At 38.6% G+C, this 14,581-nt stretch overlaps 1 protein-coding gene across 11 annotated transcripts in view; it reads left to right on the forward strand.

Annotated features, from left to right (window-relative positions):
- The window catches only part of MLIP (muscular LMNA interacting protein), a 252,003-nt gene extending 247,444 nt beyond the window's left edge, over window positions 1-4,559 (forward strand). For all 11 annotated transcript variants that reach the window (XR_012381939.1, XM_073905111.1, XM_073905112.1 and 8 more), the window contains one exon: window positions 4,241-4,559. Coding sequence is in view for 10 of the 11 variants with exons in the window: in XM_073905111.1 (XP_073761212.1) it covers window positions 4,241-4,246 (6 nt within the window). In the remaining variant the exon portion in view is untranslated. The remainder of the gene's footprint in view (window positions 1-4,240) is intronic.
- The last annotated feature ends 10,022 nt before the right edge of the window (window positions 4,560-14,581 follow it).

Here is a 14,581-nt window from a genome sequence, read left to right on the forward strand (position 1 = left end):
TAATAAATGCAAATAATATGAGCACCTGAATGGATAGCCACCCTGCTCAGGCGTCCAGGTAGACGAGGCAATGAGAGAAGGCCATTCCTAGCGCAGATTTGGCACCCCATCAAAATGACTTTCCTGGGTTGTAAGCCCCCTGCCTATTTTGGGGAAATAGAACTTTAAAAAAATTCTGCCAGCCCAGAAATCATCTTCTTAGAGATAGTAGAGAAAGGAAACACTTTTGTTATTAAATAAGCATTAAACCAGAATGTGATAATCATCACAATCACAGAGATTGCAAAGATGGGAAGAAATCTCACCCTTCATATGGCCAAGCAGATACAATCCATTATATACACGGTTCTCAAAATAAACAATAATTCAATTCATCCTCAAGTAAGAAGATTTCACAGTAGTATTTATTATATATAGTTCACTCTAAATTGCTTGGCAATTAGGGAAACTGTGTTAGTTATTTGGCTTTACGCAAACAAAATTACACTTTTCCTATCTTGATGACAAGAGTCAGTTTTACAACTTGGAGCAGGTATCAGCTAAAGTTAGGCTCTCAGAAACTAGGAAATAAGGGTACAGTCTCACCTGGACATTTACTTACAAAGGAAGGGTTCTCAAAGTCTTTGAGAAAGACATTCCTGGGTCTTAAAGCTGACAAAATGCCCGTTGAATATATATATACATATATATTTCCATATTTCCAAGGGAGGAGAATGTATTTACAATGACAAGTTTTTTAAAGTGAATGCTCTACGAAGGAGGGAGGGAAGTTGCTTCCCATATTTTCTTTTTTAAAAAGATTTATTTATTTTAGTGGGGGAATGAGCAGAGGGAGAGAATCTTCTAGTAGAATCCCCGCTGAGTAAGGAGCCAGTGCAGGGCTCAATCTCGCAACCCATGAGATCATGACCTGAGCCGAAACCAAGAGTTGGACTGACTGAGCCACCCAGACGCCCAACTTCCTTTATTTTCAAAAAGGAGAATGAAGCCTCTTCTTTTTAATTTCTCTTTGTTCTTTCAACTGGTCGACAAGGGGCAGAACTGCAATCTGAAAGTCTTACTCTGAAGTCAATAGAAAGGCACAAGTGTCATTTATTTTTCTTTTCTAGGGCCATGTTCAATCTAATATAGGAGAGGTAGGGATTCGACGAGTTGGGGTCTCTCCTTTGAATTCATCTCAATAGATTATTGTTGGGTTTTGCATTGTTATGAGAGTCATGGTAAAGCTGAGCAGAAATCAGGGAACTAGATGGACTTACATTACTCTGTGTGCTAATTTTTCAAGATAAGCAAAATTAGATCAGGGCTAATAAGTATTTGGAGCTCAAGTCATCCAGATATTAAATGTGTTTTTTTTTTTTTTTTTTTTTTTAACAGAGAGACAGAGAGAGCGGGAACACAAGCAGGGAGCATGGGAGAGGGAGAAGCAGGCTTCCCGCCAAGCAGGGAACCCAATGTAGGACTCAATCCCAGGACCCTGGGATCATGACCTGAGCCGAAGGCAGACGCTTAACGACTGAGCCACCCAGGCGCCCCAGATATTAAATGTTTTGACTCCAGATTCAATGGGATGCTCTTTAGCATCCATTATACCTATATTCTCTATAGAGAATACTACTTTTCTCTATATGGAATATTACTAAAAGGCTACCTTTATAGGACCCTTAATTACTGTACATTTTATAGCTTCTGGCTTCTGGAAAATGAATTCTAATACTAGATCTTGTGTTTTCACACCAAAGTTAGTAGTTATGTAAATGTCCAAAATACATTTAAAATCTTTCAGGGAGCAATGAGTATACATTTCCTGGAAATAACCTTTTTTCTGGATACATGAAGTCTGGTTTCATACTTATAAGGGCACATATGTAGATCATTTTGCTTTCATCTGGCAGAGAAAAGTATACATGAATGGTTTTGAATAAAAAGGGAATAAAAAATTTACACAGCACATTCTTTTAAGAAATGCTTTCGGTAACATTGGCTTAAAGTTTTACAACCCTACATTACTTATTACCCAAAGTTCACTCAAAATAAAAAAATTAGAATTTGAGTTCCTTCAAAATTATGATTTTTAAAAATGTCTTAAATTCTTTCTTATTTATATTTTCTTATATCCAAAATAAGCGTGTTGTTCAACTGGCAGCGTGAGAAAAATCCCGAGGCTTAGCTACCAGGGGGCTAGTCTGAAACATAAGGATTTATTTATTTATTTTATTAATGAACTTCATCTTTCTGAAATGTCAGACCTTTGTTTTCCCCAAGTTATTTAACGCTTTATGTACTGAGATTGGCAAAGGAAACTAAAAACTTCACAAAATATTGAAAACTCTGACTCTACCTGTCATAGCATGATGCATCATTTCAAACCAGCTGCTGACCTGTGATGCCAGACATTACTTTGATCTGCCAGTGGGTTCAGGAAGAACTGAGAAATAGTGCTGAGTTTGCCAGCATGGCAACGGAGGATGAACTACCTCTTCCTCTTCAATCTGACTTAATTACTTACATAATTTATAAATCTTCTATGAAAAGAATTCAGAGGATTTGAATTGAATAATGTTACGATCCTGTCTGCACTTGTATCCTTACACGACTTCTGTTTAAATACTTCCAATGACACAGTTGAACATTTACAAGCCAGATACACTATATGGGTTTTCGTAGGTGGCTAAGACAGACTAATGACTACCCCACCAACAAAAACAAATAGAAAACACTGGGTAGGCTAGGGTTTAATTTCAAATGCTGTGGGCTTGGGCATGATATTTAATCTTTTTGAGCCTCAATTTCATTCTCTGTAAAATGAGATCAAGGGATAATGGTGAAGATCTGCATTTATGCCTGCAAAGTGCTTAGCATATAAAATACCTAACACTTCATAAGCATTAGCTAAAGGATGATGATTCCTTTAAATCTCCTGTAGTATTCACCACCAAATGTTGGTACTTTCAGGAAAAACAAATAGATGGTAGTTTTTATTTGCTAGAAAGAAAAGGCGATGCGATTTAGTCATTTCCTCCTTCTATTTTAAAGCTTCGGAGAATCCCAGATGATGAAAGCTGCAACTTAACTTATTTCATGACTGCTGATTTTCTGGGGCCAAAACAAATCAGTGCAGTGGTGGAGCTACCCCCTTGTTTTAGTAGCTTTTTTCTTACCCCCTCCTTCTCATCTAACAGATTTAGTTTCTCCTAAGTGATACAGAATGTATCCACGTTTCACAATTCTGCTTAGCCGCCTGGCCATGCCATACTCAGGTTTCCTGTCTGCTTTACTTAGCTGTTGTTTCTTTTGGAGTCAGGTTTCCCAGACCACAGCTTCATCACCCTGTGATCCAGCCCAGGGCAAAGCAGGGAGACTTGTTTACAGAAGAGCAATGGGCCTCTTCTCTTCTCCTCCTGCCATTTTGGAATGCTCCATGGGCACCCGGAAATATAAAGTTATGGTCATTTCCTTCCATTAGTGCCATTCCATCACATTGTTCGATCAGAGTGATGTTTTAGAACTACATTTCTCTTCTGCCCTCATCCCTTGATACTTTGAAACTTCCTTTCTTGAATTGTATAATCTACTAAGACCCATGCCCCTCAGTTAAGTTTATTGTCTTCTGTTCCGGAGAGTCTAACCCTGTCAAATAGGAACATGTGGAGATTGATGGATACAAAAATTATGAAAATCACTCCTGTGCCACACAGTAGCATTATAAAGCCAATCGAATCAGTACCTGAAACAACAACAGAAACAATAGGAGGCCCATTTGCTGTCTCTGTCTCGGTCTTTTGTAATAGTGCATTTTGCAAAAGCTGGGACTTGTTCCAGTCCCACTTCACTTTCCCTCCTTGTTTGAGAGATTACATTCTAGGGAATGGTGGAGTCACCAGCTAAAGGAAAGGGGCGGGGCAGCAGCCAAGTGATTGATGGGTGAGGGCTTGCGGGTGGGAGGTGGCAATGCTGTCCCCTGAGGCTGCACCAGCCCCTCAAACCCCTTGCAAGAGGCCAGAGTTGCTCTGCTGAGCTCTCAAGAGATCAGAGTCTGATGTGAAGGTACAGCTGCACGTCTTTATTATGCCACTAATTGTGTAACAAGAAAACAGCTCCTGAGGGGAAAATAAACAATTTCCTACTAGAAATAATTTTTTATATGAGACTCTTCGCCAAATGTTAATGTATACATTTTCAGATGTAGATTTGAAGTTTTATTTATCTCATCAACCTACTATTTTCTCTTGTTTTGTAGCAATGAAGTTGGAGCAGAAGCTGAAAACACAGGCTGCGCTGAAGTTTTCTGGAATGCTGGTGCTAATCATTTGCTAGATTTGATGTTTAATTTTTTTTTTTCAGTATGAGTGTTCCCTTTATGAACTGCAATGCAGAAGTGGAAGTAAAAGAGAAAAGTGTCCTGCAGGCATCTAACATCGGAGTACCCTACTAACACCCAGCGTAGAAAAGTTTTATCTACAGCTTCTCGCACCACTGTTACAGCCTTTAATGCCTTCCTTTAAGCTGACAGCAATACTAACATGCCCCTCTATTTAGCAGCCAAATAAAGAAGAATCATGGGTAAACAGAAGAATGGCTGTGACTATTTTTCAACACTTTTATTTAATGCATACATTACTTACTGAATCAGGTTTTATTTCCCATTTGATTTTTTTGTGTGTGTAAGGAAAATGAACAACTTTCGAAAAATGAACCCCTGCCTGCTTTCAGGGGATGCTAATATTCAAGGGTTCTTTGGGGTGATCTTGAACATGAGAAAGTTGGTATTTCACATAACTCACACAGGTTTCCTGTTCTGTTTGGGTTCCACACTACCAGGACAGACTACGTCCTGGGGGCCGCCTAGTGATGTTGAGCATCACATTGTTGGGATGTTCTTCCCATCGTGGTTTCTCTGTTTGTTGTCACATGATTCTTGTGAAGGCTACTTCAGAGTCAGTTCATACTTATTATCGTGGGAGCAGTAAAGACCACAGAGCAAACCCATACTGTGATGACCATCCTGGGAGCCCACCCTCCAGCATACCCGATACTCATCGTATTGGCCATGTCCTGTTTCTTTCATCTCTAGTAGTCCTAGCCTCGTCTGTGTGGCTTCCCTTTTACAGCCTTCTGTCCAGTTGGGAAGCCTAGAGCTATACACACTAATCAGGAAACCATGGCAATTCCAGACAGTGAGCTCCTGGGAGCAGGTGACCTTGGTAATGGCCCCTTTACTTATTTCTTGCACATAATCCTTGTTCCCTCGGAGCCAGCTCTGTTTGAGCCTCAGCTCTTTCAGACCACGGCTGCATTACCCCATAATCCTGCTCAAGGCAAAGCAGGGAAAGTTGTTTACAGAAGAGCTACCGGTCTTTCTCATTCTCCATCTGCCATTTTTGGAACGATCTATTGTCAGCCATCGATTGGCACCTGAAAAGATAAAGCTCTCATATTGTCTCCATTAATCTATGAGGAGCAGCAGAGCTTCAGTCAAGCCCTCTGTTCATCTCTCTCTCCCAAACAAACACTACTTCTCATTCAACCTGCTAAATTGTGTGAAGCGTCCTTTTATATTATTTGTAATAATCTCATACTCACTGTGTTCTTGCCATCTGCCAGGCCTCACACCAAGTGCTTCACATGAACTTAACCTAACCTTCACAATGAGACTGCAAGGGAGGTAATATTATTACTTACATTTTATGTTTGTGAGAAGAGATTCCAAAAGATTAAATCGATTTTGTAAGTGGTAGAGGCAGAATTCAAATCCAGATACTCTGACTCAAAGACCAGCCATTTATTGAACCATTCATTCATTCATTCATTTTTTCACACCTTCAGTGTGAAAAATGGAGTTTATCACACTTCCCAGTTCATGGCAGACTGCCATTCTAAGTTTGGACAAGTCCTTCTCCCTATGTATTTGTTGATTAGATGATTGATTATCTTTTATAACAATCTGTCTTTCCTTCCCATGATATGTAGGCACACATTCTTATGTGTTTAATGTGTAGTCTCTACTTACATGTTTTGAAGATGTGCATTATTTTTGTCTGCATATATAAGAATCATAAAGGATATTGTTTATAATCTTTTTTCACCCATCACCATGGTTTTTAAGTTATTTTTTTTAAGATTTATTTATTTATTTGAGAGAGGGAGGGGGGCAGTGGGAGAGAACCTCAAGCAGACACCCCGCTGAGCACAGAGCTGGACGTGGGGCTCGATCCCACAACCCTGAGATCATGACCTGAACCAAAATCAAGAGTCAGAAGCTTAACCTACTGAGCCCCCAGGTTTTAAGTTCTATTTACAATGCTCTGTAGATGTCAAATGGATTGTTTCTTCGCAGCTGCAAGATATGCTTTCATCACATATCATACCACCTGTCCATTGGTGGTCTTTCAGGTTGTTTTCCTCTATCAGGTATGGTTGTGATGCACAACCTTACATATGCTCCCTTGTGGATCTTTGTGAGAATTTCTCTGAGATATATACCCAGGATTTGAATGGTTTAATCATAAATACTTATTTACTTAATTTGACTAAATCCTCTCAGAATGCTGCTCTTTAGAGTGGACATACCCATTATTATTCCCACCAGCAATGCATTAGGACTCTTATATCCCTGGGCTCTTCTCCACCTTTGCCGGTCTGAGCTTTGAAACAAGCTATACCATCATTAAAGGCTACTTCTAAGATGGGAGTTTTCTTTGAAATGGTGTCCTGTTTATCTTAAGTTTTCCAATTCTCAGAGCCTTTTATACTCCAATTCACTACAGGTGTCAGATATTGGTTTCATTTCATTGATGGAAAACTTGAACCACAAGAATAATTTGACTGAGGTCACCAAAGTAGTGAATGATAAACCACAAACAGGGTCTTTTGATTTTCCTACTGTGTTATTTCTACCAAAACAAACTGCATCTGAACATCATGGTATAACCTATTTATTCAGTTTCTCAGCAAAAATCAGTCTTAAGAGCAAGAGTACAGGAAGGGCAAATGTTGGTTATGGAGAGAACATGGAGAATTGGGTGCTTCTTAGTTTGGTTGGTACCAGCATTCAATGCCCTGAGTCGCTTAGGAGCACAATGGCTGTCTGTGAGGAGGAAGAGGGTGAGAACAGTGACATGGAATGGACAGATGTTGAGGTTGTCTATTTGGGTTCCCTGGGAAGCAGCTTCTGAGAAAGATTTAGTGTAAATAGTTTCTCTGGAAGATGATCCCAGGGAACACTGGTGAGGGAGTGAGGAAGTTAGCTAGGGAAGGGAAGGAACCAGAATCCATTATAAAGCCAGTGACTGCAGTGGGTAACTGGAGCTCATTCACATGAAGAGTTCAGAGATACAGGGTTGAACATGTCTCACGGTTAATTCAATTCAGAGGAAGGGAAACAGGTAATTATTCTAGAGCTTGACTATCAACCTTTACAGAGCTATGACATCTTTCTCTGTAAAGCTTTTGTTTTTGTTTTTGTTTTTTAATCTTCATTGTGCAAACCTAATAGGACTTATTTTCTTGTGATATTTCAATTTGGAAAAAATGGAAAGTCTATTGAATATTGTTCTCTATGGTCTCCGAAGTAAAGTGCAAGAAGGAAGGTTAGTTGAAAGCTTAAGTAATAAAGGAATATTTTCAGAATTTTATTTATTGGACAAAGAGGAAATTCTGCAGTTAGGATTGGGAACAAAAATCCTTCTGGACTGCCATAGATTTCCACCTTTGAAAGAACCTTTATCTCCTAGAAATTAAATGAACTGTGTGAGAAGATAACTTCATTTGCAAGAAGAAGAGATTGTTTTGCTTAGAGCAAGTCTAGAGTCCTTGGAATAATTGAATAGCAATTAGGAAATATTACTGAATTTGTTTAAAACATATATTACATGTTGGGGACTTTATATTTCTGTGGTATGTTGTAAAATTCAACATTATTTTCCCCCCACGTTTTAGAATGTTCTTCTCAATTTATGTGACCAGAAATCAGTTTTTCTTCTTTAATTTATACTTTAATGAATACACCTTAATTTCTTACAAACATTTTTTTCTAATGGATTTATTTGGAATTGTTCAGCCTCACTTAAGCACCTGAGTCCAGATTTTTCTAAGTGGGAGAAAATTTAAAGCTGTATGTTTTCCTCCAAGTTTCCAGTCCAACACTAAACACAGATTTTACTTGCAGAAAAAGAGCTGAACCTCTAAACAGAAATGTATTGAACTGCTCTAATATTTTTGTTGAAGGACCTACCCTAACCTGCGATAAACATGAGTTAGTTGAAAATTATAGTTCCCTTTGATTTTATCTTTTCCTCGAGAAGAAGGAAAAAAAAAATAATGTCATCATGTTGATAAAACAATGAAAAGGCATGTGAAATAAGTTACTTGAAAGCAACATTTATCTCAGAGCAGCCGATATTTATAGTATTAGAGTGCATTTTAAATTGATAATATTTAATTATTTTTAATGTCTTAAGCTTGTTTAGAGAAGATTTCGCCTTTGACAAACACACACACACACACACAAATAATTATTCCTAACATTATATTTATTGCAAAAGTGGACATTGAGGTGCCATACTCATGTAGGCAAGAAAATGGAGCAGTCTTAGGTAAGAACTTTCCAGACAAACTAGCTGTGACTTCTTGGGTACCCATCAGTCTACCTTTATGAGGCTCAGTTTTTTCATCTGCAAAATATGTGCCAGACTAGATTTTTCTTCTCTTAGTTTCCTTCCAACTAAAATAATTATGTGAATTTTTTGCTCAGTTTTAAGAAATTCAACTCTACATTCTAAAACTGAGGAACAGAGTAATTGTGGAACTATGGCATATTTCAGCTCTTTGGGTCTCTTACAGTTCTGGTGGCATCTTTCACAGTGACCAAGACAACTTGTATAAGAATAAGTGAGAGTGCTTTTTTAAAAGGTCATTTTCTGTTCCTTTTCCATACCTATTTAATTAGAATATATGAAGTGGGGCCCAGAAATCTGCTTTTTATAAATAAAATCTATGTGTTATTACTATGCAGGAGAACTTTTGATAACTGTAGATTCTTAGATCAGTATAATATTAAGCAGGAAGAATAGGGATGTTCTTCATGGCGAAGATAAGCATGTGATGACATTGTTTTACTGATGGTGGGGTGGAAAGAGAGAACCTATATTAAGTGTTTTTATATGAATCAGATAAGGGTGAATAATGTAATTAAACTGAATACAGTTAGGTTAAGTATATGATAGAACTAGTAAATGATCTAGAACTGGCAATATACTATGGAATTTTGAAGAAGAGAGAAGGACTCACCATTGTTTTAGTTGTAAATATTAATAATTTAGACTAGATCTTAAGTTAAATATATAGCAGGGAAAATTGGAATGATTAAAGGAGCAATTTATGTTCTTTATTTTTCTTCCATATGCCAATTGAGACCAAGGAATGAAAGAACTAGCATCTGTTATGAGCCCCTGAAAGGCCCAAGATCAGAGACAGACTCCTTTATATATTTCACCTCATTTTAATTTAATCATTCCCAAAGTCATACAAGGTGAACACTATTGCTGCAGTAATGCTGAGAAGTAAGCTGAGGCTGAGAGAGATTAAATCTCAAGGCTAGATAGGATGTGGCAGGATTGGACTTGAATTTTGGTCTCTTTTTTGTGCCAAATTTCTTTATATAAGTGCTTTTCCATTTTTCTCCTGCTGCATGCCAGAGAACTCTCCCTTGGAAAACACATCCCCTTCTTTAAGGGCACATCGCCAGGACCTACTGAAGAGAAATCATAACAGGTGGGAACCTCTCCACCAGCTTGGGCTACAAATAGTTTCAAGTCTTTTATTTTTGGGGTTGATAGCTCAAGTCCGCACTTGCCCTATGTGTGGGAAATCTGAATGCCCATATCTTGACATTGTGCTCTGATTCCCTTTGCCCAAAGACTCCTTCATGCACGATGATCCCCCTTTGGGAACCTAGCTTCCACTTTGCTCAGCCAATCTCGATGGGCAGCATATTGCTCAAGCAATTCTTCCCCAGTTAACAAAATCTGCCTCAAGGTGACTTGTTTCTTAAACTATGGAGAACTAATGTATTTTTTTTCTTTTTAAAGAAATTCTGCCTCACTTAGCACTCCATCATGATAGAAGAGGATTTCAAGATTATGTATATTTCAGTGGTTTGCCAGCTGTCTTTCAGTCCTTTTCTTTAGAGCGCTTTACCACTCTGATGTTGGAAACTGCTCGTATGCCACCCTGTTCCCTAAAGAGTCAAGGAAACCTCGTGTGATTCATTCACCATTTCAGAACACATTTATTTGCCAGATCAATTTCAATATTATATATTGAATGCCACCTCTAGTTAAGACTGGCTTGGACACAGAAACTTGCAGATAGAAATCCAAAGCCCTCTCCAAGATTCCTGTGAAATCTCAAGGACTTCTTCTTTCCTAACCTTCTCTAGAACAAGTTCCCAGCTCCTGTGGAATATTCAGGCTCTACTCTTTATCTTGCTGCTGTACTCTCAGTGTGGGTTACCATCAGTTTACTTGATGATGTCCAAATAAAAGTCCTCTCAGTATGCAAAGGTCATTTACTGGAGATTTGTGGGTAATGTTGAGGGATGGGGGAGACAAGGACATTTAGCATGGTATCAAATGGCCAGACTATTTAATTAGGATTTTAGACTTCCCTGTTCTTAAAAGGGAATGAACTATCTATGTCAAATCAGTGTTTTCAGTTTCTACCTTGGAGCTTGGGGTTCTTCTCCTATTTTTTTGACTCTTTAGCTCCATTCCATGCTCGGATTGCTTCTTCATTTTTATGCATCTATGTTAATATCGCTTTTTAGATCTTCTCCCTCCCTAGCCAAGTAGCTTCTTGATTTTCCTAAATAAAAATGGTTTCTTTCCTCAGAGCCCTTCCCAAGAGGCATAATAATTAATAATAATAAATATACCGTAAATGTACAGGAAGTAGCATCCAAAATGTTCAGCTAAAAATCTACCATTACTTTTTTCTCTCTTTCTTCCTTTAAAGAAAGCAAAAATATTACAAAATGTGAGCGAATTGGAATCACCACAATAAAAAATAAAGCCAAAAACTATTGTATTTGTTTACTCTGAAGTTGTTTGTTCAGGCATCCTCTGCTCAAGGAAGCAGTAACTGGATACAGGGCTTCCATGAGAGGCTGTTCTTCAGCCCCTTTTACCTTCAAACCTTCCACCTTCTTAATCCTCTTAGTCACTGACACGTCCAGACTCTCACTGTCAGGCCCCCTTCAGATTAGCAATTTGGGTGTACATCTCATCCTGGGCTCTAATCTGACACTTCCCTCAGGTGCTCATCCCTTAACACTGTGGACATATAACCTAGAAAATTTGCCATATTCTGTCTCTGGTGCAGCTATGGAGATTTCAGACCCCAGCACCAACCCATGCGGGTAAGGGGTGGGGGGGATATTAGACTTGAACCATTTGGGAGTCTTAACTAGGTACAACAATATGTAACTCTGGTTACATATTGAATAATAAGCTATGTTGAAGGTGACCTGTGCTTTCCACTCTATCTTAGAAGTAGGTAGTGATATTGGGAGAAACAGTGAAAAGTGCTGTTGATTGAAAATACACTTGACTTTCTGGAAAAATGCCCAGAAAACTTTTCAGTTTCTATTGACTGGCTACATGAGAGTTGTACTTACTTCAGAGGATTTAAATGGAACAGAATATGTGAGGCTAAGGTTTGCATATCAACCCTGAAACCCAAAGTCATTTTTGTTTCATAAGACACCTTCTTAGGCTTATTAAAAATATTACATGTCAGACCATTTCCTCGGTAAATGCTTTATCTCTACAATTAATAGAAAATATAAATGGAAACCTGCAGCTGACTGAATGGTCCTTTCAGTTTGCGTTCCACTTCCATTTATGCTTAGAGCCAGAACTTTACTAAGAAAATGTGCTTTGTTCACTTGATAAGCTTCTGCTTTGTTGAACTGCCCCGAATGAGTTTGAGATATTTCCTACAAGGAGAACTTTTCTCCTCTTCAGGGCCAGCCAGACACAAGCTCCATGAAGATTTTCCTGGCAAACACTTCCCAGCTACCTCTGAGGCCATGAGAGCTGTCAAGATGGGTTGTTAAACAAGTCCTTCATTTTTAATCCAGTCACATTCCCTGTCTCTAAGTGCTTCCAAACTTACTTCCCTGCTCTCTCTCTCACACACACACACGTACTTTCTTTTCCTCACCTACATACACACACACAAATAGACATATTCCTATACTTTATCACTAGCATCTGAATTATAAGTGCTCTTTTTTTTTCATTTTGATGACTAGAATAATATAAGCTTCTTTTCAAATATTTAGGGCAGACCAATGAACACCAGTGTGATGGTACATGTAAGCCTTTGTATGGATCCAAGGTGTAAAGGTTTCAGACAACTCTTTCCTGCCAGAATGGTAAACCTCTGACATAGTCTCCCCCATCTCCCATCCTTTACTCACAGAAGAATCCTTTTCCAGATCATGGTCTTGAGCTGTGGAGTTTAGGTTTGGCTTTAGAGTCCTCCTTTCAGAGTTCCAGGTAGCCATAATTAAATGGTAGCTTACATTCAAAATGAAATCTGTGATGGCCTCTGCCCTGAACTGTTGCAAGTTAGCCCTTTGACAATTCTTTCCTCTGTACTCTTCTTTTTCTTCAAGAACCATTCTCTCTGGCTGTCCAAACCAACTCAGGTCCCCGGTACTCCCCTTATCCCTGAGCAAGTGGGATCATGCCTTGGGCTCTGCACTGTAAGAAACTCTGAGCTTTGGAGTGCTTCCCTCAAAAATATCTGAACTCCTCTTTGGTTGCTAAAATGAATCAGAATTCACAGTACCACTCAAACCAGGCTTCCTAAGTTTGTAGAAGGAACTTCATCGCTTCCATCCCTCTCCTCTCTTTCTCCCATTCACGGTATCTTGACATTCAATCTTAGGTTTGGGTCAACCAAGTACTCTGGGTTGTCCCATGGTTCTATGGTCAGGCCCCAGTTCTAGGAAAGTGATCTGGTGAGAAGATCACTCTGGTTGCATTAATGTGTTATTTCTTTCACAGAATCATGCAAGATTGGGCCTCCACATGGTGCCGACATGTGGTTTTTGCTGACTCCAATTGCTCATTTAGGCAGAGGGTTCCCCAACCACAGTCTTCCTGCAATGGTAACACCATTTATGTTCCACCACGTCTTTCCTTCCTACTAATCCCCCCCAACACACACACACACACACACACACACACACACACACACACACTTTTTTTTTTAACTGCTGAAAGGAAATACTCTCCTCCCAGTATTTTGCTTCCAAAATTGAAAACTTACTTGTCCTGGTTCCTAGTGTTTTTGGAACCTACTGTCATTGGTTTCTTAAGAAGGGGCATAGAACTAATTCATGTCAGTGGTATTTAAGAGGAAGTCTACTTGGGGTCTTCTAGTAAGGATTTCTTAGCTCTTAAGAAGGGAAACAACTTTTAACTTTCATCATTCGTTGAAAATATCCTAAGTTAAAATTTTGTTTAACACATCTAATCTAGCAAACATCAAAGCTTAGCCTAGCCTATTTTAAATGTGCTTAGAACACTTACATTAGCCTACAATTGGGAAAAATCATCTAACACAAGTTTATTTTATAATAAAGTATTGAATAGCTTGTAATTTATTGAATACTATACTAAAATTAAAAAACAGAATGGTTGATGCCTATAGGCATACCTCATTTTATTGTGCTTCACAGATACGGTGTTTTTTTTTTTTTTTTTTTTTTAAATTATAGGCCTGTGGCCACCCTGCATCGAGCAAGTTTATTGTACCATTTTTCCAGCACAATTTGTGCATTTTGTGTGTCTGTGTAACATTTTGGTAATTCTCACAATATTTCAAACTTTTTCATTATTGTTATATTTACTATGGTTATCTATGATCAATGATCTTTGATATTACTTTGTAATTATTTTGGGGCACCATGAACTATGCCCAGATAAGATGGTGAACTTAATCGATAAATGTCGTGTGTGTTCTGACTACTCCACTGGCCTCTAAGTGTTCAAGTGAAAGCAAGAGCTGCACGTCTCTCACTTTAAATCAAAGGTAGAAATAATTAAGCGTAGTGAGGAAAGCATGTCAAAAACCAAGGTAGGTTGAAAGTTAGGTCTCTTGCACCAAATAGCCAGGTTGTGAATGAAGGCAAAGGAAATTAAAAGTGCTACTTCAGTGAATACACTTATGATAAGAAAGCAAAGCAGCCTTATTGCTGATATAGAGAAAGATTTTGTGGCCTGGATAGAAAATCAAACCAGTCACAATATCCCTTAAGCCAAAGCCTAATCCAGACCAAGGCCCTAACTCTCTTTAGCTCTCTGAAGGCCAAGAGAGGTGAGGAAGCTGCAGAAGAAAAGTTTGAAGCCAGTAGAGGTGGGTTCATGAGGCTTAAGGAAAGAAGCCAATTCTACAACATCAAAATGCAAGGTGAAGCGGAAGCAAGTGCTGATGTTGACCATGCAGCAAATTGTTCAGAAGATCTAGCTAATTGACAAAGGTGCTACACAAAACAGATTTTCACTGTAGA

The sequence above is a fragment of the Callorhinus ursinus genome, unplaced genomic scaffold (genome assembly GCF_003265705.2).
Source record: "Callorhinus ursinus isolate GAN/ISIS: 27379988/994484 unplaced genomic scaffold, GSC_fseal_2.0 scaffold22, whole genome shotgun sequence".
Taxonomy (NCBI): domain Eukaryota; kingdom Metazoa; phylum Chordata; class Mammalia; order Carnivora; family Otariidae; genus Callorhinus; species Callorhinus ursinus.